Consider the following 24,814-nt stretch of genomic DNA (forward strand, 5'->3'; position numbering starts at 1 on the left):
GCAAGGGGAGAAATCGGGGACTTTATAAGTTGCATTAACCATCTGCTTTTGCAATGAACCAAAATGATCTACTGCTGCCAACAAACTGAAGGTTCCTCATCTGCCAGCGCTTTGGAAATGTCAGTGGAGTCTTTTTTTGCTCTTCTGCTACATTAGTTCAGCTTCCTCAAAGATTAGCATTTAAAATGATTTTCATGTGTTTTAGAAGCATTTTTGGTTGGTCTTATGCCCCTCCTCCTCCTTTTTCTAAACATATTTATTCCTTTTTCTAAACTAGATCAATGGCTAGATTATCTTTGATGGCAAACCCAACCAGAGAGTCTTAAAATAATGCAATTACAGTCTCCCAAAACCTTAAACTCAGTCAACAATGAAGCGCTCCCTCCAGGAAGATCCCTGATGTATGACACTGTAAAATACTCTTAACCCACACTTTTCCCTTCCCCATTCACCTAAGCAGTTACATAACCTCCCCCCCCCTTACAGGAGAGACAAGAATGAGCATCCCACACTGAAACAAATGCCAGCTCTAGGGTGGGGAAGAGCCAAACCAGACTGTGTTCAAGCTGGCAGCTGCAAGAGAAATAAAAGCATCCCCCTTCAGGGGTATGTCTACACTACCCCGCTAGTTCGAACTAGCGGGGTAATGTAGGCATACCGCACTTGCAAATGAAGCCTGGGATTTGAATTTCCCGGGCTTCATTTCCATAAGCGGGGAGCCGCCATTTTTAAAACCCCGCTGGTTCGAACCCCTTTCTGAAGCGGTAAAACCAGCAAGGCCATAATTGCACATGAACGAGAAATGGGGAGAAACACCGACTGGAACTCAAGAGGTTCCTAGCAATGCAAGAGGAGGTGGAACGTTTTTAAAACTATAGGCGCTAAAAAGGTTTGCTGATTTTAAAGTGAGCGGTCTACCTTTTCCAATGAGTATTACACCCATGTGACATTTAGGGCGATCTTACCAGTTACAGACTTTTTTAATTAATAATGGAGATTGCCTATCTCCTAGAACTGGAAGGGACCTTGAAGGGTCATTGAGTACAGTCCCCTGCCTTCACAGCAGAACCAAGTACCATCCCTGACAAATATTTGCCCCAAATTCCTAAATGGCCTCTGCAAGGATTGAACTCAACCCTGGGTTTAGCAGGCCAATGCTCAAACCACTGAGCTATCCCTCCCCCAAAGCCTTCTATCTCGGGGTGTCAGGCAAAGGACAGCTGAAACACCAGCAGTTCTCACTGCAGGACAGCACACTGCTGTTCAGCTTGTGCTGTCACATCAAGGAGATCCTGGACGATTTGTAAACCGGTGATACCGCATGCCTGTTAGTGGGAAAGGAGTGTCCTGCAGGAACACGCAATACTTGTGTGGGCTCAGCCTGTATTTATCCGTACGTTAGAGAAGGGCGATTGGCACGATATACCTGGTTTAAGCGTAACCTGACGACACAGCAATGCGGCACATTCCCCAGAGCCCTTGAACTGCCATGTTGGACAACCATCTTCGAAAGCTTTCCTTGGCCAATATAAATAGCAGACCAGCTAACTGAGTTGGTAAAAGTTAGGTGTGCACCTTCCTTGACTAGGTTTAACAAATTACTGACTTAATGTATTTGGTGTTGAAGGCATCCAGAGATTCCCTGTGGCTACCCAAGAGCAGGTTTCTATTCTGCTGCAATTATAGCTAATTAATTAATCTTTAAAATATCCTCAAGGGACTGGATCTCATTACAGCGACGGTCAATGATGACTGAGCAAGGCATGATATGTAAGCGGTGCTGTTAATCTAGAATGCCAGGGAAGTGCATTGCTCTTTTCGGTTTTTTAGAAAAGCCACAAATGCATCTGAAGCCAAAGCGGATACTTGTGTCCATTACAGCTTTCCCTGTAAAGGTCTAGCATAAATAATGCTCAGCTGGAGAGGCTTCTGCAGCACAGAGAAAAGCCCACGCTCTTGCATGCATGTCAGATCACACACACGGAAAGAGCCCAGAAAGTTCATTCAAGAGGAGGGACGATGTAATCAAGGTTCTGTTTTGGTCCCGTCTCTTCCCCCGTTCCCTATGCCAAAGGTAAGCTACCTCTCTTCAGACGAATATGGAAACTGGGGAAGTTTTTCACCTCATACTAATTTGTCAGACACAATGGGTGGGATGCAGCCTAGAATGAATAGAACGAGCATCATTCAATCCACTTAGTCATTTGGCCTGAAATAAAATCAGATCATTTAAAAAAAAAAAATACAAAAAAACCACACAAATGCTCAATGTGATCTCATGGGGATGTCCAAGCTAACACTGATCGGAATATGCAGCCTTCCTTCCTCTTCTGTCTCCTAGGGGAGGAAAATACCTGGAAATCTTAGCTGGTCAAGAGTCAACTTTCAAGTCCATTTTTCCTGATTTAGCAAGACAAAGGCTGCCTTGGTGACATATCAAACCTACAGCATGTGCCAAGTACACCGGCTTTGTATAAGGCTCTTACATGAGTTACGTTAATTAACAAACACTCTGTTCCGGGTAGCACAACTAACCAAATCACACTCATTCAAAAGTTGGCCCTGGGAGTATTCGGACTCCCACAGTCTGAAGTGGTGGGCAGGGTACCAAGAAGGACCTAGATCCACAGTAAAACTCCTTGCCTCTTGGTGAATACCCCCATTAACACCGCTGTGTGTGAAGTTCCCAATGGATAGCCATGAGGGAAGATGCGGAGTATTCCAGTTTCTTTCAAAAGTTCCATTTAAAAGAAAGAAAAAAAAAGCCACACAACTGCACTGAAAGTTAACCATGAAAATCCATGCAGCTGCCTATACTAGCATCCCATATGCAGGATAAATATCCTACTACTCCTAAAACAAAGAGCATTTTCAGAACCGTATAGACTGGGAGTATAAAAACCCACTTTCCTTCAAAACCTCAGATTTCAACAGGAAGGAAAGCCTGGACTTCAAGCCAAAGTAAATATACAACTGTAAGAAGAGATGGCCAACACCCCTAAAAGCCAGCTGAAACAAAAACCCCATGCCTCTCTCCCTCCCAGGCGGTGTGATGTAGGAGGACTAGCAATCTGCTGATAGCTGGCTTTCTTTGAACCTACCTGCTCAAAGAACCATGAACCAACCACGCAGGGTTACACACACACACACACACACACACACACACACACACACACACACACACACACAAAAGAGGATCAATGCAGGTAACTTGTGTATGCTGAAGAAGTCTGCACAATAAAGCTGCGTAGCAAATGCAAATATGCTAATTTCTTTGTGGATATTTCGCCGAAGAAACTGTATCAGAGGAGCTGCAGTTTCACCCCATCCCCAAGGCAAGTTTGAGAACAAAGTTTTCATTATGTCTTTTATAGGAGATAAAGTATGAACACGATTTTTAATGCCTCTATAAAGTTTTTTTTTTTTTAATTCAACCACAAAATTTTATACATGAAGTTAGTGGGAAAAAAGCCTGTAAAAAGGGCTGATTGAAGACAGCTTCTTAGAAAAACACCCGCCATGCTGAAAGAAAAGGAACCTTTGAACCGGACTGTTTGAGGAAGACATTCTTGATTTCTTGCCACCCAAAGCGCAATGCCAAACAAGGGACTCCGTGAGCAGACACTCCCTGCTGTCAAATACATTAGCTTGGCCAAACCCATTTGGAAGCGAAGCAAGTTCTCTTCCCAGTCAGAGCTGCTCTTTCTGGAGCAGTTTCAGTTAGAGAATCAGGAAAACTCTGGAACAGCAAAAAGCTCTGAAAAGCTTCAGTAATTTAACAGTTCACGAATGCTCCAGTGATACACCACTTTGACTGGGCGTTCAGTAGAAACCTGAACTGAATGCCTAAGTCCAGAGGAAAGCAAAACATTCTCTCGAAGCTGGAATGCAAAAAGGTACACAGGCTTCCCCCCCCCCCCCAAAAAAACCCAAATCTAAGTGACAAACATACATGGGGGAGGGGGTCTGAAAATCCCCACTGGAAAACCAGCACTTCCACTAGCTTTAAATTCCCCTTGTTGCAACAAGACATCAATTTCCTTCATTGATTAGCCTTTTGTAGCAATGTGCAAGTCCACCAAAAAAAAAGGGGGGGGGGGCGGCAGTTTTAGGATAGAAACAAAAATTACAATCCCCTCTCAGCAGGGCAAACAATGCCAAGAGGCTAAGTCAATAGATCAGGTCCTAAAGATGACAGTAATAAACTTGACAGTCTCCATATTTTGAAACCTGTGGAAGTAGAATAATATCTAGTGACAAGAGTGGAAACACACTGTTCCCGACACATGTATGGAGAAGAAAAGTCTTCTGAAGAATGATAACTAAGTGGACAGCCAGAACATAGGACACTAGATAACATGAGGAGTCTGGGGGTTTCTGCACCCCAATCATATTGGCAGACTTTATTTCTGATTCTTTCAGGCAGGATTTGCATCACTGCCCCACAGAAAAATTGCCACTTCCCGACCCATGAAACTTGGCAGATCCACCACAGCCATGGGCCGGACAACACACCTGCTGCAGACCAACACAAACCACAAAGGAGCATCTCTCTTTTCACGGATCCTAGAATCACACTCACCCATGCGCCAAGGAACTTCACACACCTGGATTATAAAAAAGGTGAAAACCGCTCCTATGCCACCAGGACCTTTATGGGGGTCAGAGACCTACCTGGATAACTAGGAGGGATAAACATCAGAAGCATGACATCACCCCACTTTCTGAAAGTCTTCTATAGGTAGGCATGGGGTGAAGCAGGGAATTCCTATGCAGCAGTAGAATGACAGGCTCAGACATTTAGGCGCTGTCTTGCTGAAAGGAAGCTTTGGCGCTCACAACGGAAGCGGAGTTAATTACAAGTGAACCACCACACATGGGGCGCGTAGGGCTCAAAAGGAGGGAAAGCTGTCTAATGACTGGGAGAGAACTATGCTCTTCACCTGACACTTCTAGAAGTCGGATTGAACCAATCAGGCCTTTCAAGTCGTGGGGCTAGATGAGCGACGTAACAGCGTGGAGACCTTGCATCTTACTACAGCTGCAGGATATTTTAAAATTCCGCCAGGTGCTAGCTAAGAAAATAAGTTCCTCCATCACACCATTCACCCTCCAATCTGTCAACCGCCAGCATTCCCCATTCAGCCACGCACAGGAATCAATTCTAATTCATACATTTTCCACCCGTAATAAAATAATTTACAGAGTAAAGGCATCTAGTTCTGCACAAGGCAATTAACTCCAGTTCCCAGAGCTGCACTGATTCTGCAAGTGCTGCCAACACTAGTAAAAACGTGGTTTGGCCAATAAAATAAGCAGATACAATTTGGAGACCTTCTGGGAGCGGAATTAACTGCACAGTCAATTCCATCTAGAGCCCTGCTTCCAGAATCTCCCTCCTTCCAGGCTCTTCAGAAAGTTGTATTGTTTGCTAAAGACCGTGTCCGAGGTCAGCAACTTGAACAGAACAGTCTCCAGAATCAGTCCCTGCAATGACGCAGGGAGGGGATAAGTGGGTGCACACGTTTAGACGGACTACAGAACCTCAGAGAGCCAGCACGGCAGGAAGGAGCAAAATCCTCGTGGGCTCAAAACATTGCCAGGAAAAATAATCTGCAAAGCGAGATATAAGAAACTAAAATTGGTTTGTTTTCATGACTAAGCGGAGAGGAAGCATTGCCCCTCTGATATTAAGCATCAGCATCACTGTAACACCAAGAAGGGGTTGCTTTTAGCAATAAGATGCCTGAAAAATATTTACAACTGATTGCATCTTTCAATGCCCTAGCAGACAGTAAGGGACACACGGAGGGGTGGGGGGGAGGAGAACGAGCCACCTCACTACCTTCTCCGTCCAAAAATAGAAGCAAATGAGAGGGGGTGGGGAGGGGAGTCACAAGACAGACACTTCCAGAAAACACTGACCGCCCCTGCATGGTTTGATCTTGCTGTCCAAGCCAGTCAAACATCAACTCAAATCCAATGAGACACGGTTAGGGACTGCGACATAAATGGAAGGGGAAGGTTGAATTCAACCAGACAGCCCTGGCAAGCACACGAGTCAGAAATGCCTGGGAGTCCATCAATGCAGAGGGGAACTGAAGAGCATGCTTCAAATGGAGCAGCAGCTAGTGATCTGGTTTTTAGATGACCAGTTTTGGCTGGAGAAGACATTAGCACTGGTGGAATACAGCTAGATACGGGACTGGCGTTTGACTTGGTACCTCTCCACACTGATTAAAAACTAGAACGCTATGCAACATGGAGACAGTCAATGGATTCAAAGCTAATTAACTGACAGGCCACAAAATGTGGAGAAAGCATCACTGAGTGGAGATGGTTTTAGGAGGGCCCGGTTTTAACGGTATGCTATTTCACATCGGTGACCTGGAAGAATAAAGTAGTCTCTGATCAAATCTGCATATGACTACAATTGGAGGAGCAGCAAATAAGTCAGAGGTCACTAGCCAAGAGCAAGCTGGACTGCTTGGTGAAGGGGGTTGGGAGGGGAAGGGCAAAAAGAAATGTGTTTATGTAAATATCTACATCCCAGAACAACAAAAAGATGCCTCCACTCTCAATGTGGCCACAAGAGCTCCTCGCATGCACAAATAGGGGAACCTCAAGGAATCAAGGAGGAGCAGAGAGGTTCTCACACCTCTGCACTGCTGTAACGAGTTTCCAGTGCTCACTGGGACACAGAATAGCCACTATATGAAGATTAAATTAGCCGTTACCACTCGAGAAAGAGATCATGGAGTTACTGTGGATAGTTCTCTGAAAACGTCCATTCAGTGTGCAGCAGCCATCAAAAAAGCAAACAATGTTGAGAATCACTACAAAAAGGATGGAGAATAAGACAGAAAATATCTTATTGCCTTTGTATAAATCCATGGTACACCCACATTTTGAATACTGCATGGAGATGTGGTCACTTCATCTTTAAAAAAAAAGATAACTTGGCATTGGAAAAAGTTCGGGAAAGGTCAACAAAAATTATTTGGAATGGCTTCAATATAAGGAGAGGTTAATAAAACTAGGACTTTTCAATTTAGGAAAGAGGAGACTAAGGAGGGATATGCTAGACATCTAGAAAAATCAAGACCAGTGTGGAGAAAAGGAATAAGGAAAAATTATTTACTTATTCCCTTACCACAAGAACGAGGGGTCATCAAATGAAATTTATAGGTAGCAGGTTTAAAAACAAACAAAAGGAAGTTTTTCTTCACAACACACAGTCAGTCGGCCTGTGGAACTCCTTGCCAGAGGATGTTGTGAAGACCGGGACTTGAACAGGGTTTTTTTTTTTTTTTTTTTTTTTAAAGAAGCTAGACAGAGTCACAGAAGTAAGGTCTATCAATGGCTACTAGCCAGAATGGATGGGAATGGTGTCCCTAGACTGTTTGTCAGAGGCTACAAATGGGCGACGGGAGGGATCACTTTAGTCCCTGTTCTGTTCACTCCCTCTGAGGCACCTGGCATTGGCCCCTGTGGGCAACCAGGACACTGGGCTACATAGTATGACCCCATAAGGCCATTCTTCTATAACCCTGGGTTCAGTCCGGAACCTGCGATTCGAGGAGGACACAGAGAAACCGGAGAGGAGCGGTGAACAGTTTCCACGGCCTGCCCCATCGTGATAGGCTAAGCAGATCGAGTTCCCTGAGAAACGGGTCGGGGTGACTGGATCAGGGCCCAAGCTGCTGCCTGGGGAACAGACTTAATACCGGGCACTTCCAGCCCGCAGAGAAAGGTCCCAGCACGAGGCACTGGTTGGAGTCTGAAGCTAGGCACATCCAGGCTGGGAAGGCGGCACAGACCGTTTTACCAGCGCGGGCTCTGGTCTAGCCACAGAGCCCAGCCAGCTGCGCTCGTGCACCGAACTCACTCCCCATCTCCACAGCACTCGCAGGCTCACAGAGCAGTAACTTCACCGCTTAGTAAGAGGATGTGAGAGTGGGGGATGGGGGAGCTCCCAGTTTGAGCAATAGAAGGGATTTCCCACCACTGTCTCTCCCTCCCCACACGTTGTACGGATGGCTCAGTATCCTGTACCAAGTGAGCCGAGTTCTCAGCCCAGCAACAACTCTCCGGACCACAAACACACCAGAGTGGCCAGTGATTGGTCCACTCAACAGGCTGCAACTAAGTAGCTAGTTCAGGATTGGCTAGCACTACAAATTAACTCTCTCCAAACCAACCTTGAGACCTACTATCCAGGCAGCGTGACAAAAGCAACACACCCACTTCCTGTGCTGTACTGACCTACAGACTCCAGACCATGCACTCAGCCCCATCCACCAACGCCAACGGTCATTAAATGCAACAGCTAGACGTGGGAACCAGAGTGTTCTCGTTCACTTGCAAGTAGATGAAGCATAAGAATGGCCAAACTGGGTCAGACCAGAGGCCCAGCTAGCCCAGTGCCCCGTCTGCCAACAGTGGCCAATGTCAGCTGCCCCAAAGGGAATGAACAGAACAAGGAATTACCACATGACCCCTCTCCTGTCACCCATTTCCAGCCTCTGACAAACAGAGGATAGACACACTATTCCTACCCATCCTAGCTAACAAGTATTGATGGACCCAACCTCCATGAATTTATCTAGTTTTTTTAAACCCTGTTCAAGTCCTGGTCTTCACAACATCCTCCAGCAAGGAGTTCCACAGGTTGACTGTGCTCAGAATGACAAACTTCCTTTTCTTTTAAACCAGCTGCCTATTAATTTAATCAGGTGACCCCTTGCAGAAAGGCAGTTGTCCTCAATGTTACTCTGCAAACATCTTTGGGATTGGTCCTGTGCTTTCTGAAATCTCTTAACCCTGGCATTCACGCCAAGAGAAGAAGCCAAAACAGAAGCCAGGCCAAAATTCAGAACCAGAACCGTGAGTGCACACAGGACTTGTTACAGTAACCACAAAGCAAACAAAACGTTTAGGCCAAACACTTGGGTTTGTTTGTGTGTTTTTTTTAAACTGCTTTAAAGAGACAATCAACTTGAAACCAGTCTATTTAACTAGATTACAAGTTATAGATCTGCTCCCTATATCCCCCTGCCAATGTTACCATGTAAAAAGCCCCATACAAACCCTAACAACATTAAACAGAAACAAACAAAAAAAAGACAGGGCTATGTAGCTCTTTAAAGACTAACAAGATGGTTTATTAGGTGATGAGCTTTCGTGGGCCAGACCCACTTCCTCAGATCAAATAGTGGAAGAAAATTGGCGTGACCATATATACCAAAGGATATGGTCGTGCCAATTTTCTTCCACTATTTGATCTGAGGAAGTGGGTCTGGCCCACGAAAGCTCATCACCTAATAAACCATCTTGTTAGTCTTTAAAGAGCTACATAGCCCTGTTTTTTGTTTCAGCTGGACCAGACTAACACGGCTACATTTCTATTAACATTAAACAGAGTGCTGTTAAGTGCATAAAAACAAAAAAATCCCTTAATGTACAAGTCGAGTAATTTTAGAAATTATGCCAGCAATATGTACAACGGGAGACCTCCCCAAGAGCAGGCTACACTGCGTTAGGCATGGTACAGGCGCAGAACCAAAGATGGCCCCCAAACAAAAAATAAAAGACAGGGATGCAATGGGGCAGTGTGTGGGGAGGGAAGGGGGTGTTAACTGCACACCCAGCGGGGAGAAGAGCAGCCGACAAGACTAGTAACATAGTCCAGCAGCACAACATGACAATTTCTTACTCGTTTGAAAAAGGGCTGTTTTCTTGGGCTACTTTTTTTGCAGTTATTGCCCACGACTCATTCTCTCTCTCCCTTTGGCTCGTCTCAATTTAAAAACAAACCACAACAACAGCGGAGTTCCTGGTTACCCAATTTTCCTCCAGGCAGTGCCCTTCCAAGTTCAATCTCTGCAGTGGTCACGTCCCTCCCCCTAAATGCCTACTTCAGATTGTGAGATTCGCTCTTACATTTGAGCGTAAGATCTAGAGCAGGGCTGGGAAACCCTTTTTTGGGTCGGGGGCCAATGACCCATGGAAAAATCAGTCGGAGGCCACACACCACACAGTAGGGTTGGCAGATGGTTTCAACAAAAATCGTGGACACACTTGACATTACGTCACAATCTACATCACATCTTAGTTAGAAAAGTCCGGACATTCGTATTCTCCTCATTTCTATTGTCTCAATTTGTTTCCTGGACAAAACGCTCAAATACTGGACTGTCCGGTTCAAAACAGGACATCTGGCGACCCTACGCACAAGCGAAAAGAAAACCCCTCACGGACGTGGCCCCCCAATGGAGAAGGAAACACACTGCCCACATTCTCCTCCTACACCAGAGCCTGGAGGCTAGTAGATTTTGTGTGGGGCAGCAGGTGGGCTGGAGCACTAGTGCAGGCTCCCCAATGCTGGAGGGGCCCTGAGCCCTGCGGGCCGGATCCGTGGGCTGCACCTGGCCCCTGCGCCTGAGGCTCCCCGCCCGGATCTAGAGAGTAGCTAGGACCTACTGTATCATGTGTGTTCTACTTCAGAACCCCCCCCCCAAAACTTGCTGTAAACTCCACTTCTTTCCCTCTCCACATTCGAGTTGGCCACCATCTGCATCTCTGAGCACAGCTGTGCTCACAGCAGAGGCACGGGGCAATAGTGGGAGGTTGTCAACGCAAGCATGGTCCAAAACGTAGGGCTGTAAACACACGATTGGCTCACCAGCTTGGATCGGATTGTTGTTCGTTTAATTCGAAGAGACAGCCAAGACTAACTCACTACCTGCAGCTCAGACACCACAACACTGAACCTGTACAGCCCCGCAAACCCAGACAGACAGATGTGGATGCAGAGATTCCTGGATAATTTTTCCGGATACGGACACCAATTCTGTATCCGCGCAGCGCTCTATGAATCTGAAAGCAAAACCCACTCCAAGAGCAAAGTTGACATTTGGCCAAGACAGACAAGGAAGAGGCGTTCCTACGCCGTGACTAGTCAACTGGACGCATTTCGGTCTCACCCATTGCTTTTGACACCTTAGGAGGACCTGACTGTTTCACAATTGACAATGTTCCTCAAGAACTCTCTCCCAAAACCACAGAGGCAGCACCATGAGTAGCCAACACTAGTAGATGGAGTAGCCCAACTTCCAGGCTTTGAGCATTGGGCTGGCACCAAATAAATATGGCACCTCCCAAACATTCAGAGGAAAGTGATGGCTTACATTGACTACTCCCTAACGGCCAATAGCCAGCAAGCCTCACTAAATTCTTCCCAGCTCACTGCATCCATTTAGGGTGTTGGCTACACTAGGAAAGTTAGGATCTAGAGTGGTACTGGGGTAAATATAGGTTAATGGTTGCAAGAGTAGAAAGTCTAGTTTAGACAGGGTTGGGGTGTTTCTAACCACTATTGTCTAACTCGGCTCCACACAGGGTTGTATATCTCCACCTCCGCGGTGAATGACGGGTCCTAATGTTGCCAGTTGAAGTGCAGGTTTATGGCGAGTCTGCAACCATCTCCCCCAAACAGAAACATCACACTGAAAATCCATTTGGAACTGAAAGACAACGCCCCCCCAACGGAAAATGAAAGTGCAGGAAGGAGCTTTGGAGGGGGCAGCATTCGACAGTGGCCTGTTTGGTATGACTTAGTAACTCAGTCACCAATGACTCATTGCTATACCGGCCTTAAGGTTTCATTTAGCTAGACAGACAGCTGTAGTGCAGATGTTATATAAAAAAATGCTGTCAGAGTACTTTCATTCAGCTAATGCTGCACTGAGAATAGGCATTCCAGTCCGACAGGAGATGGAAACTCTTCTGGCACGTGTTAGTGAAAGTTGTTGAAAGTATGAAACACACAATTCTCTGGGGATAAATTTGTGAGCAAGCATGCTTTTTAAAGAATGCACACAGTAGCAAGATACCAAATCGGGATCCTTTTAAAGAGATGCTCATCAGCTCATGAGTCAGATGGAATTTTAAAATGAGACTGAAATACGGTGGTCATAGCCTGTGAGCTCTGAACAGAAGGACACACACATACACGTTTGCTTATGAAACAACAATAGGGGGGCGGAGGGAAGAGAACGGTACAGAAAACCAGTCTGACGGGATTCCGGAGTACTTATTTGTTCCCACGAAGAATGAGAATACGATACTGACCACAGAATCAAAGGTCCAGTTACCAACAGGACACAATCTGAGTGAAGACCTAGACAACAGACATCCCCAAGCAGGATGGGAGGAGGCTGGCGTTGAATTACCTACTTCGCAAAGGTAACACGAGATACCAGTTCTCTGCAGTCACCTGTACCAGATGGAAAGGACAGGCCCCGATTCCACTTCTAACCAACAGCAGCTGCCGGAACGGAACCGGAACAGAGCGCAGGACCCCCTCAGGTAGGTAACATCTGGTAGGATCGGTCAATCCTGGACCAGGACCTAGTAAGGAGGGACAGCGTATTGTATTCTAAGCATTGCGAGGGTTGGGGCCATCTGACTGACAGGAAGCAAGGAAACCTAGTGCCTCTACAAAACCCTAGGGCTAGTGTCAGACTTCTTCCTTACCATTTTAGTTCTCAGGCCTCAGCTTCTGGGGCAGAGGCATAGCAAGGGGAGGGAGGAGTGCAGTTGCCCCCAGGTGCCATGCTAGGAGGGGCACCAATTTAGTCCACCTCTGCTCCCCCAGTCATCCCTTGGCTCACCCGCTGCTCCTCCTCCGCCCGCTGCCCCCACCTGGAGCCTCCTCCATCTCCACCAGTGGGTTAGTGTGTGCGGGGGGCCCAGCCCCAAATAGGAGGGGGAGGGAAAAGATACAGGACAAGCTCTGCCCCCCCCCCCCCCCCCCCCGGTCCAGCTTAGCCGTGTGTCAGGTTTGGGGCTCCGCCGCGCGGGGGCAGCAAGAGAAGCATGCACAAAGGTCGCCTTTGTCTCTGGATGCATAACCCCAGAACAGAGACTGTAATGCAACGTTCCCGATAAGCCGGGGGAAGCGAGGGTGTGTGTTCCTATTGGTGCATTTGCACATGCTTTGATGCACATAAAAATTTTTCGCACGTGGATGGAAAAGATGAGGGCACGTGCCGTGATGTATGCATGTGTGTGGGGGGGTGCCTAACCCAGCCACGCTTGCTCCCACCAGCAAATGCTTCACACCAAACTGGCTGCTGCCATCTTCTTCCCAAACCTACAAGGGGGCTTCATGCAATGCAGCAGAAAACGGACACAATCCAGAGAACAATTGCTTCCTCCTATTCTGCTATGTGTGTGTGTGGGGGGGGGGGGGGGGGGAGAACGTAAAGAAGCGCCCACAGGTCACCCATTTAGATGCAGAAACAGCCAAATCAGAAAGCAGTCTGCCCTCAAACTAGGGATGTAATAATGTAGTCAATTAACGGATAAGCAACAGTTTATAGGTTAATGCTATAGTCTGCACGCATTTCTGCCCCACCCACCCTGCCAGTACGTTTTTTAGCAGGCTCGCCAGCAGCCCGGCTCAATCTTGGCTTGGACCAGGTCTGGGACCTACCACCGCTGTACCAAGTGCAGGAGCTCAGCCCTCCTGGACAGGTTTTTTGTTTGTTTTAAAAAACAGGCTCCCCTCGCAGACCAGCTCCTGCCTGGCATCCACCCTGCTGATACAGAGGCAGCAGCATGAAGTACCAAGGGGCTCCTCAAGAGTGAGGCTGGAGCACACTGGTTGCTGGCCCCGCCTCCAGGAACTATAGAATAATCAAGTAACCAATCAGAATTCATGAGGTTAATCGACTATTCAATTAACCGCTGTTTAATTTCCCTACCTCAGACACATTTCTACAAAGCAACCTCAACAGCTAGTTCCCATTAAAAGCAAAACTAGAGAACGACCCGAGCCTGGAAGCATTTGAGGACTTGGTTAGAGGGAACAATATTAGCACTGTGAACCTGCCTGAGGGAGTGGAAGGAAAGGAGGCAGCTGGCTTTTCTTGGAAATTGGCTGCCAAGGATTTTGAAACAAAAAGGAGAAGGACCAGATAAATGTAGAAAGATTTTTTTAAAAATCCCTGTGAGAAGATCAACAGTTAGAAGCACAGGATTATCAGCACCAGCCGGAATTAAGGCAATCACTTCATCTCCCCTTCCCCTGGAATGTTACACTGTGCGAATCAACCCAAGTCCACAGCACATCAGTCTCAGAAAAAAATATTGATCAAAATAAATCTGGATGTGTGTACCAAGCGGCAGCAGACGACTGGTCTACCCACAAACTGGCCTGCACTTCTCAGGAAGTCATTCATTGTGTGGCATGAACTCAGCTGGGAGGACAAACACGTATTTAACCGTACAAAGGCATCTGGCAACAATGAATGGCCAATCATTTTACTGTCCTGATTTTAAGTGTGGAAAGAAATATTATGCGATTCAATTGGTTGCTCAGCTGTAACTTTGAAAGCAATCCTAACAGGACTTTACTTTCATCTATGAACCATTTCTCGCAAACAAGAATTGTTGTACACAAGAGTATTTTTGATAATAGTAAATAAAATAGCTCTCAAAATTACTCCGATGCCCTTTTTATTAGTGGATCTATTAGACAACAGTATTGTTCTTCTAGGGTCATTCCATTGGGCCAGGAAACTTTTATAAAATCCACAACCACTTTACCTTCATAGAGGAGATTATCCTGTAGGTGTGGCACAGGTTAAATACATCTTTTACAGGAACATCTTGTAGTTATTAACAGTTAGTCAATTACACCTCTCATTTGGAACAGGAAGTGCACAATCAGGCAGCAACAGAGACCCCTCCCCTCCCCCCAAAAAATCCAAATACAGTAATGTCTTAAACTACTTAAAGCGAGTTTCAAAAATACTGCCAAGGTAAGGAAACTAGTTTGGTACTTGTTTTATTTAAATCAAGATGGTTAGAAGCAGAATTTCTTCTGCATAGTAAAGTTTCAAAGCTGTTTGAAAGTCAGCGTTCAGCTGGAAACCTTTGAAAGAACCCCCATAGCATTTTGTTCAGAGGTATGAATATTTCAGAATTACCAGCAACCGCCATTCCTGAGGTGTTCGTATCTCTGAGGTATTACTGTAACTTTGAAATTGCTGCTAATATATAGCATCTCTTAAAGCACTTTCAGCTAAGAGCCTGAAAACCAAAGAATTGCAACCAAAGAATTGCACCTTAGCAAGGAAATCAAAGCCTAAGAACTGAAGAGCGGTTTGCAATTAGCTCAGGTTTTGGAGAAGGGCACTTGATGGAATAGGAAAGGACAGTGCCCCAGAAAGCATCTGGCTTAGACTTTCGTCATGTACTTCCCAAACTCTGCTCTGAAACAACAGCAACAAAAGCCACAAACCTTGCTTAAGTCTCTTACAGTCAAATCTGTATCTTCGGGCAGTCTCCGATCAACTCCCATCGGGCCGCCAACAGAACTCCTAGAAGGAGCTTAGGCATCATCTAGAACGCTGCAGTTAGAACTTTCCCTTGCAACAACCTTTCCAAATACCTTCCATCTCTTTTCTTTAACCTCTATCTGGTGGTGGCCAAAATATGGAAGCAAAGTGGAAGATGTTTGAGTCAGACCCCGTGTATCCGTATTAGGCATTTCTAATGGACCCATCACCATACTGGTGAGGCCAAAGAAAAATTTTACCCTGAGCAACGGAACAAAAAAAGGGAGGGAACGCAGGCCTGATTCTGTGATGTTGAAGGCAACAGTACTTCCTCATTTAACACTAGAGAGGTGTTTCTGAAAATGTTCGTGCTAAGCGAGAACGTGCTATGCGGGGTCAATTTTCCCATTAAAAATAATGGAAAAAGGTGGGGGTTGTGTTTCAAGTGGTGGTGGCGGCAAAATCTAATTTTTTGTTGGTGCTGGGTCATCAACATCAACATCCAGCAAGACAAGAAAACTAGCAACACAAGTCACCACGGATTAACACACAAAGATAAACACGAGTGAGCGGAGGAGCATTGTGACCACATGCATTCATCCGCTCCTGCGTATTACCACTGTTTTCACCAACTTATACCGCCGCGCAAAGTAGTCTGCCACGTGATTATTTTCGTGTTATTCGAAAAACGTTCCCTAAAAAAAAGTCGTGCTATTGCAAAAATGTATTAAGAAGGCACGTGTTAAATGAATAATTGCTGTAGTTTTGCCACTGACTTGGAGCACAGGATCAAGTCCCACCTGAGGAAGAATAAACCTACGAGATACAGTCTCAGTCCCAGATTTCAACTAGTGCTGTTTGCAATAGCACTAAGCGTACTCGCGGTGGTTCCAGTTTGCTGAGTCCACAGTAAGTTTCTTCAGTCTACACGTAAACTGATTTTTCTAATTGCCAGCCCTGCAAACTCGACTCCATGATCTGCAAGCTAAGCAGGTACTTCAAACTAGTCCGCAGGCCAAGCTATTAAACACTGATGTGGAGTAACAACTAAAGCAGCGGTGGGCGACCTGCGGCCCACGGGCCACATGCAGCCCTCGGGGGTCTGTGTGTGACCTGCGGGACACTTTGGTTTCCTCCCAGTAGTACTGACGTGACACACATGAAGCGAGGGGTGTGTGGATTGCACACAAGTTGACGGAGAGCCGTGTGCACCCTCAGCATCCAATCACAGGCCTGCCCCGAACAGCCTGCCCATTCTAGGTCAGGATAGTTTTGCCAACTGTACTATGCCAGGAGAGCGTCTTTGCTTTCGACAATCTCACAGCCCACTGAGTTGGAGGAGGGCCATTCATGCAATCCCCTCACTAGCCCAGGTTACCCCTCGCTGACCTAAAGCCAGTCCACGAGGGCCCTCTGTGCTATACACTGTGCAGATAGAAGGGGCATCGCCTATCCCAGACGGCCCCCATTTCTAAGTGACAAATCATCTGAAAATAGCTTCTAAATAAGCCACAAATAGACTTTGCACATTTCCCCCCTCCCATTAAGGCTCACGGGGCCTCTTAGAAAAAATCCCTCCATGAATAGGTGTGCACTTTTTTTTTTTTAATTGTATCCTTTGGTATATATGGTTGTGACAATTTTCTTCCACGATTTGATCTGAGGAAGTGGGACTGGCCCAAGAAAGCTCATCACCTAATAAACCATCTTGTTAGTCTTTAAAGTGCTGCATAGTTCTGTCTTGTGTTTCAACTAGACCAGACTAACACAGCTACATCTCTACTACATGAATCCCCAATGAACATAAAGCTGCCGAGAAAGATCAAGCCAAGCTGTTTTGATTGGAGGTGTGGCCACCTGCTCGGTCCATTTTGAGAAGGGATGCTTTTAATGTTACAAAACCCCATATTCCTAAAAAATACGTCTCTTCCGTAATAAAAATCTCTTGCCTAAGGCCTCTCTCGTATCCCGAGCATACAGATAAAGCAACTTTTCAGCTGGCTGGCAATAACCGTCACTTCTTGTGACAGCATGTGGAGATTTGTTGGAGCAATTCCGCCTCCAACGTGCTCTCCCTCTCGCCTGAGTGTGGCCCATGCCTGTTGGCATTCCCTACGCAGAACATTTTAGCAATAATGACATAATCAACGCCTGTTGAAGGGAGAAAAGCAGACTAGCCACTAGGGTAGATTTTCAGCCAAACCCGCTGAATGTTTGAGACAAGTTGGCGCTCGCCCCGAACCGTTAATGTTAATGGGAGTTTTGTCACTGATGAAAGACTAAGAGGGACAGTGACGTTTCGGGCCACCCACCCACTTTTTAGCAGGTTGGAAGAAAGCGAAGCGTCGGGCATCTGCCGGCCGCAGGCACAAATGATGCCTCTCACTGGAATTCTAGCGCCACGCTCAAAGAGCGCCTCCGCAAGGAGCTCCAGCAGCTGCAATGATGGAAGCCTCACGCGCATTTCGAGTGTGTGATCATACGCGCCAGGTGGAAATACCAACTTGCTAAAGAACTGGGAATTTCCTTTCACAAAGTTGGAAAGAGACATTTGCAGAATCCAGGGTCACCCCAAGATTTTTCTGTATTCTCCCAAAGTTAGAGTCTGGGGACACAGTGAGGTCAATTTGCATCCGCTGCACGAAACCCAACACAGCAAAATACAAAAGCATCAGCGGTGATTGAAGAGGAATTTGAAACGAGGTCATAAGTCAGACTACACTTCAGGGGAGAGTTACCATCCCTCCAGGAATTCAAGATAAGCTTTAATTCAGGATAGCCATGTCAGCAGGCCTCCAGGGATACATCCAGCCAGAACTGGCAACCCTACTCTAGGCTAGGGATGTACAGTGGTAACCAGTTACCCGGTAAGCATTGCCTTACTGGAATACTTACAACTGGTTAACCAATGCCCAGCCTAGCCGGAGCAGCGCCCCACCCACGGTGCAGTGTGGTGGGGCCTCCTGCCTGGGGTCAGAGTGGGGGGGGGGGGGGCTGTTAACAGGTTAACAAGTTAAACAGGATTCTACATCCCTGCTATAGGCACCCATCTAGCACACAGAACAGTCACCCACTGAGCCAAGAAAATGCTTTGCGCCGCTGACCCCCGAAAAAGAACGAGTGTTTTTGCAGTTTCTGTGCTCCACTTCACGTGCAGATCCCTGGGTTTTAGGCTATACTTTTATTTCTGAGAGGAGCAGCGGATACAAAAAAGGTGAAGTGGAGAATACAGAGCACAGGTTCAGTTTCACCAGGAGCGTCGCCATCTCTTTCGAGAGCCTCATCACAAGAGAGATTGCCTTCAGTTTGGCACTCTCTCTCGCGATAAGGCTCTCGGAACAGGAGGAAGTTCAAAGAACAGCCGTTGGTTAAATGGGCTCGAGGAAAGATTAAAAGCACCGAGTATGCAAAGCTTGGCTAAGCGACAGCTCGTGTGGATGTAGAGGAAAAGCAACGTGGTTACCCAAGTAGTATTTGAAGGATGGAAATATCAAGGATCCGGATCGACTAGAACAAGAGGATCAAAGTAGGAGTGATGGGATAGAACAAACATTATCAAGAATAAAACTGGCAGCAAGATGGGTTAGGCTGTAAGACACTCACAAAGAAAGCCAGGAAGCCCTGTTGCTTTACAACTACACAAACTGCAGGGACTAACCTTCCTGTTACTTAGGTGGGTGCATTGCCTTGCCTTGTCCATCTCTAGTTGTCCTTAATCTATTCAGAGGGAGAAGCCTAGTTCAACCACTGTTTCCCCTGGAAACTCAAGATATCATTTGCTGTGAAACAGAAAATAATGGTTTTAGGTCCCTGGTCCATACAGAAGACTAGGTGAATCTCTTCACAGGATAAACAATCAAGCTTTGAAAGCTACAGACAAAAAATAAATACAGTTGAGATTTTTTTTTTTTTTTTAAACCACACACTCAATACAAAACTTGTCAGAATTCAAAATTCCTGCTCCACTTTGCTGCAGTGACTTGCACTGGTTCATTGTGCCTTGCAGAAGTGCCTTCTCTGGATTTTAAATCTGTTGCTGTTAGAGGAACAGCCTATGTTCTCTCAATACAAAACCAAGGAGAACACCCAATTCACCCTCTGCACCATTCATTTTAGAGAACTATTAGAGTCCCCTCTTACTTCTCTCCTCTCAATTCCAGTTTTAGCCTGTTTAATCTTTCCCCATAATAAAGTTTTTCCATGCCTCTAATTTCAGCCATCTCCCACTCACGGGCCCCTTTTATTTCTGTGCCTTTTCAGAACTAAGGCACAGGAGAGTACAGTATTGCATGTAACAATACACGAATAAATGCAGTCTCTCTCTCTCCCCCATTCTGTATCCTAACTTTTTTTTCAAAAAGACACAGCTGCCAATTTTTTGGAATAAAGCTGTCCCAGGCTTTTACGCCACAATCACACTGGAGATTGAGAGACATGCAGAGTGAACAACTAGTTTGAATTCGTCCTTTTAGGATGTACTTCCTTGCTTTTGACATCCATGTCATCCAGCATCGTGCTACCCATTTGCACGGCTTTGCGTTCCTTCGAGTTCGCAGTGTTCTCCAGCCTACACCACCCTAAACAACAGCATCTTTGTCAATTGTTGCCATCGCTCAGTCCCTCTGTTTTCCAGGCTTACAGATGCCTCTCTCAGTGCAGAGCCATGGGGTGCGTCACTGCTAACTTGTTACCAATTTGAAAACTGACTGGGTATTCCTGGTCATTTCCCCATCTCAATTCCTAATCCATACTGGTATTTTACCTCTCCCGTGCCACCCCCTCATTGTAAGCATCCGTGAACAGCATCCTGCAAGGAACCTTGCCAAAGACTTTTGAATACCCTAAATACGTGCCAGCTCCCCTGCATTCACTATTTGGAGGACACGTTCAAAAGAATTCTAGTAGATTGGACAGGGAGGGGTTTCCCCACAAATTGGTAACACACTTTCATACACTACCCCATAACCCAGCATATCACAGATTCCAGCTGCCTCCCTTTTGTGACTTACAAGGAAAGGGCATGTTGGCTTGTCACTGCTTTTACGTGGCTATTTCCTAACAGCAATACAATACTTCTAAGCAAAATAAATGAGGTTTTCTTGGATTAGGAAACAAGACAACAGACTCTTCCCCTCAGAAATTCAAGATATAATCTGCTGTGAAACAGCAAATAATGGTTTTATGTCCCTGGCCCATACAGAAGACTAGGTGAATCTCCTCACAGGCTAAACAATCAAGCTCTGAAAGCTACGTACATGCTCAAAAATGCAATGTCATTTGTCATGTAGTTGTAGGTGTATGTAGTTATCAATACAAGCCAAAACTGATAGCAGCTAATTCTTCTCACAGGTAACCTCAGCTTCTAATTGTCCACAATGTGGGGTCAGACCAGGTGGCTTCATATAATATCACATCACATTTGGGCATATCGAAAACCAAATTCAACATGGTACTATGCAATAGAAGCAAGAAAAAAGGTAACCAAAAAAATTCATATCCATCAAAAACTGAGCTACTTACTACTGAAACAAGAGGAAGACCAAAGTCTGGGTAGGCCCTTTGCTCAGTGAAGAGGGAAAACAATGAAGAGGGAAAACAATAACAGGAAACCTGGAAGTGGCAGAGGTGCTTAATGACTTCTTTGTTTCAGTTTTCACGAAGATGGATGGTGACCGGATGCCTAACAGAGTGAATGCTAGTGGAAAAAGGGTAGGTTTTAGAAGTTAAAATAGGAAAAGAAAACGCTAATAAATTACTTAGAAAAGTGAGATGTCAAGTCACCAGGGCCTGATGAAATGCATCCTAGAATACCCAAGGAGCTGATAGAGGAGGTATCTGAGCCTCTAGCTCTCTTCTTTGAAGAGTCATGGAAGTCAGGAGAGATTCCAGAAGACTGGAAAAGGGCAAATCTAGTGCCCATCTATAAAAAGGGACATAAGAACCCAGGAAACTACAGACCAGTCAATTTAACTTCTGTGCCAGGGAAGATAATGGAGCAGGTAATGAAGGAATTCATCTGCAAACATCTGGAAGAAAATAAGGGGATAGGTAACAGCCAGCATGAATCTGTAAAGAACAAATCATGTCAGACCAATATGATTGCCTGCTTTGATAGGCTAACAAGTCTTGTGGATAAGGGAGAAGTGTTGGATGTGGTAAATCTAGACTTTAGTAAGGCATTTGCCACTATTGATAAAAAGATCACGTGAGAAACTAAAGAAATACAACCTAGATGGGGCTACTATAAAGTGGGTGCATAACTGGCTGAATAACTATTCTCAGAGTAGTTATTAATGGTTCACAGGCATGCTGGAAGCACACAAGAAGTGGGGTTCCGCAGGGGTCTGTTTTGGGACCGGTTCTGTTCAATATCTTCAGCAATTATTTAGATGATGCCACAGAGAGTATGATTATTCATTTGAAGATGGGAGGGATTGCAATTCAGAATGATCTGGAAAAACTGGAGAAATGGTGTGAGGCAAACGGGATGAAGTTTAACAAGAACAAATGCAAAAGTGCTCCACTTAGGAGGGAACAATCCGTTTCATACATACGGACTGGGAGGTGACTGTCTAGGAAGGAGTCCTGCAGAAAGGGATCTAGGGGTTATAATGGACCACAAGCTAAATATGAGTCAACAGCGTGACACTGTTGCAAAAAAAGCAAACATGATTCTGGGATGCATTCACAGGAGTACTGTGAGCAAGACACGAGAAGTCGTTCTTCCCCTCTGTGCTGATTAGGCCTCAGTTGGAGTATTGTGTCCAGTTCTGGGCACCGCATTTCAGGAAAGCTGTGGAGAAACTGGAGAAGGTCCAGAGAAGGGCAGCAAAAATGATGAAAGGTCTAGAGAACACGAGCTATGAGGAGTGAGAAAAATTTGTTCTCCTTGGCCTCTGACGACAGGACAAGCAGCAATGGGTTTAAATTGTAGCAAGGGGGGGGTTAGGTTGGACATTAGGAAAAACTTCCTGACAGGATGGTTAACACTGGAATAAGTTGCCTAGGGAAGTTGTGGAATCTCCCTCATTGGAGATACTTAAGAGCAGGTTGACAGACATCTATCAGGGATGACCTCTTCTAGACGGTGCTTGGTCCTGCCATGAGAGCAGGGGCCTGGACTTGATGACTTCCAGGCCCCTTCCAGTTCCATTGTTCTTTGATTCTATAATACTTACTGTTATATTTAGCATGATGAGCAAATTATATATCCAGTGTCCACAAACAATGAATGGTTTATGTTGGGTTTGCAACACCTTTATTAGCAAACATCTGCTCCACCTGTAGCTTATTTCGATTGGTTTACAAAGCAGTGCTTCAAAAGGTCCAACATTTCTAACAAGCAAGCTTTCAAAACCCCTACGGGTCATCTTTCTGTGCCAGTCACATTTTTTCAGATTAGCAGATGTCCTTCACTTGAAAGGACATGTAGGAGTCCCCAAATCCTAATTATTACACACCAGCAAGTCTGTGCAGATGGAGGTGTCGCTTCAAGAAGGACTGACTTACATCTCAAGTATGCCTGTGAAGTGTCATGTTTTATTCAAGATGCCTGGGAGGCTCTACGTGCAATCTACAATTGCCACTGCTCTGAGGTATAAAGGAACCCGGGAACAGGCCAACTTATCAAAGCCCCACTGTCCACCCTCTTTACCTAAATACTTGCATGAAGGATCTGAAGCTGTTCAACTTCTTTGCTTATGCTGCCTAAAATGCAATGGCAGGGTTCCGAAATGAAAGCATCAGCCAATCGCCTTCACTACAGCTGGCAGCCCAGCTCCTGAATAAGTTCTCACTCAGCCATTCAGCAAGTGAAGAGGTGCCGGGTACATGACAAGTCACCTCAATAACAGCGGTTTAACATCAGGCTGAGAAGCCAAGCTACCGAGAACAGAGGCAGAGTCGGAAGGACCGCCAAGCCCACAGCTAGCAGACAGAAGGAGCCGGAGTTGTCAGCTTTGGTTTGTTCCATCCCCCATGAAGACAGAGAAATGACCAGACCACACAGGAAGTGAGAGGCAAACGAGAGACACGTTTTCAAACCAGGGGACCCCATCTGACCTCATGGTCGCTACAATTCGCATGAAATGAGAACAGCGCCTGCCCCGCCACACAACAGCTCGTGCTACGAGCCCTAGCGCTGTAGGAGGCTCCGCTGGCCTCGCCCCCACCTTACAGCTCGAAGAGCAGGCGAGTTTTGCCCAGCTCAGGCCAGCAGACAAGGTCCCAGCAGACGCCTGGCGCGCCGACCCAGGCACCGCCGGAAAATGCCCATGGCGAGGAGACACACAAAAGAGACACGTGCCTGCAGGACAGAGCCGAGCGGCCCTCAGCTGGCACCACCCCTGCCAGGTACCCGGCCCGAGCGACACGCGGACTCTTACCTGTTCTGCTCCATAGACTGTAGCGAACTGCACGAACTCCTCTATCCGCACGAAGCCATCCCCGTCTCGGTCCAGGGCATCGAACACGGCTCGGAGACGGGGCTCGTCTTCTTCGCAGCCGGGGGAGTCGCTCGCTCTGGGCGCAGGCTGGCCGGAGTCGGGGGGCTGGCTCAGGTCGCCGGGGCAATGGAAGGAGGGGAGAAGGTCCATCTCCTGGCCGGCCGGCGAGAAGCCCCGGGGACTTAAGGGAAGCTCCGGGCGGCTCTGGGATCCATGGTCCTCGGGCTCTGTAGTCCAAGGGGACGCTGGAGCGGGTCCCTCCGAGCGGCTCCGCGGCGGGGAGGGCTCCATGGCGAAATAGAACCCGCCGCCTCCAGGAAAGCTCCCCGGCCCCAGCCCAGCGCCGCGGGGCGGCGAGCCAGCCCGGTCCAGCCCGGGAGAGAGTCGCTGCTCGCCCGGCCCCGCAAACCCGGGCAAAGCCAACGCCCGCCGGGGGCTGCCCCGCGCATTATCAGCCGCACCTGCACCGCGGGCCGCGCCGCTGATTGGGTCCGCAGCGCCCGCGGGCCAGACGCCGCTCGCCGGCTCTCCCGGGCGGTATAAATCCTCGCGGGGGCCGGCCAAGCCCAGCCTAGGGGGCGGCATCTCTCCCCAGCGCTGCCCCGGGGGCGCTGGTCCGCTCGCCTCGCTGGGGACCAGCCCCAGGGCCGGGCCGGGCAGCTGCGCCCCCCGCTCCCCGGGGAGCTCCTGCGCCCGAGCGCGCAGCAAAGCCGGCTCCATTTTCAGCCGCCAGTCAGGCGGGCGCAGGCCGCTCAGTGCCCCTGGCTCGCCCGGCGCCGGGGCTCGGCGGGCCCGGGCAGCCCCGCGCAGAAGCGCCGCATTGCTGCTGCTCGCCGGAGCCGCCCCTGCGAGCCGGGGCCGCGCCGCTGCCGCCCGCCCGCATCCATCGTCTGCGGGGCCCGGGCAGGCCAAGCCCCGGCACGCCCGCACCTCGGGGCCCCGCACGCGCGCACGGGAGGCGAGGCGCTGCGCTCCGGCTCCGGGCTGCAGGCTCTGCTGGGCGGCGCGGCTCCCTGCTGCAGC

The 24,814-nt window shown here is 47.4% G+C and overlaps 1 protein-coding gene across 2 annotated transcripts in view; it reads right to left on the bottom strand.

Moving 5' to 3' along the window:
* RAB11FIP3 (RAB11 family interacting protein 3) overlaps positions 1 to 24,814 on the bottom strand; it is a 109,860-nt gene extending 85,046 nt beyond the window's left edge. Inside the window, exon 1 of one of the 2 annotated variants that reach the window (XM_006113864.2) lies at positions 23,732 to 24,814. In XM_006113864.2, coding sequence (XP_006113926.2) covers positions 23,732 to 24,511 — 780 coding nt within the window. In that variant the 5' untranslated portion in view covers positions 24,512 to 24,814. The remainder of the gene's footprint in view (positions 1 to 23,731) is intronic. The other variant, XM_006113865.2, reaches the window with a different exon arrangement.

The sequence above is a fragment of the Pelodiscus sinensis genome, chromosome 16 (assembly GCF_049634645.1).
Source record: "Pelodiscus sinensis isolate JC-2024 chromosome 16, ASM4963464v1, whole genome shotgun sequence".
Lineage (NCBI taxonomy): Eukaryota > Metazoa > Chordata > Testudines > Trionychidae > Pelodiscus > Pelodiscus sinensis.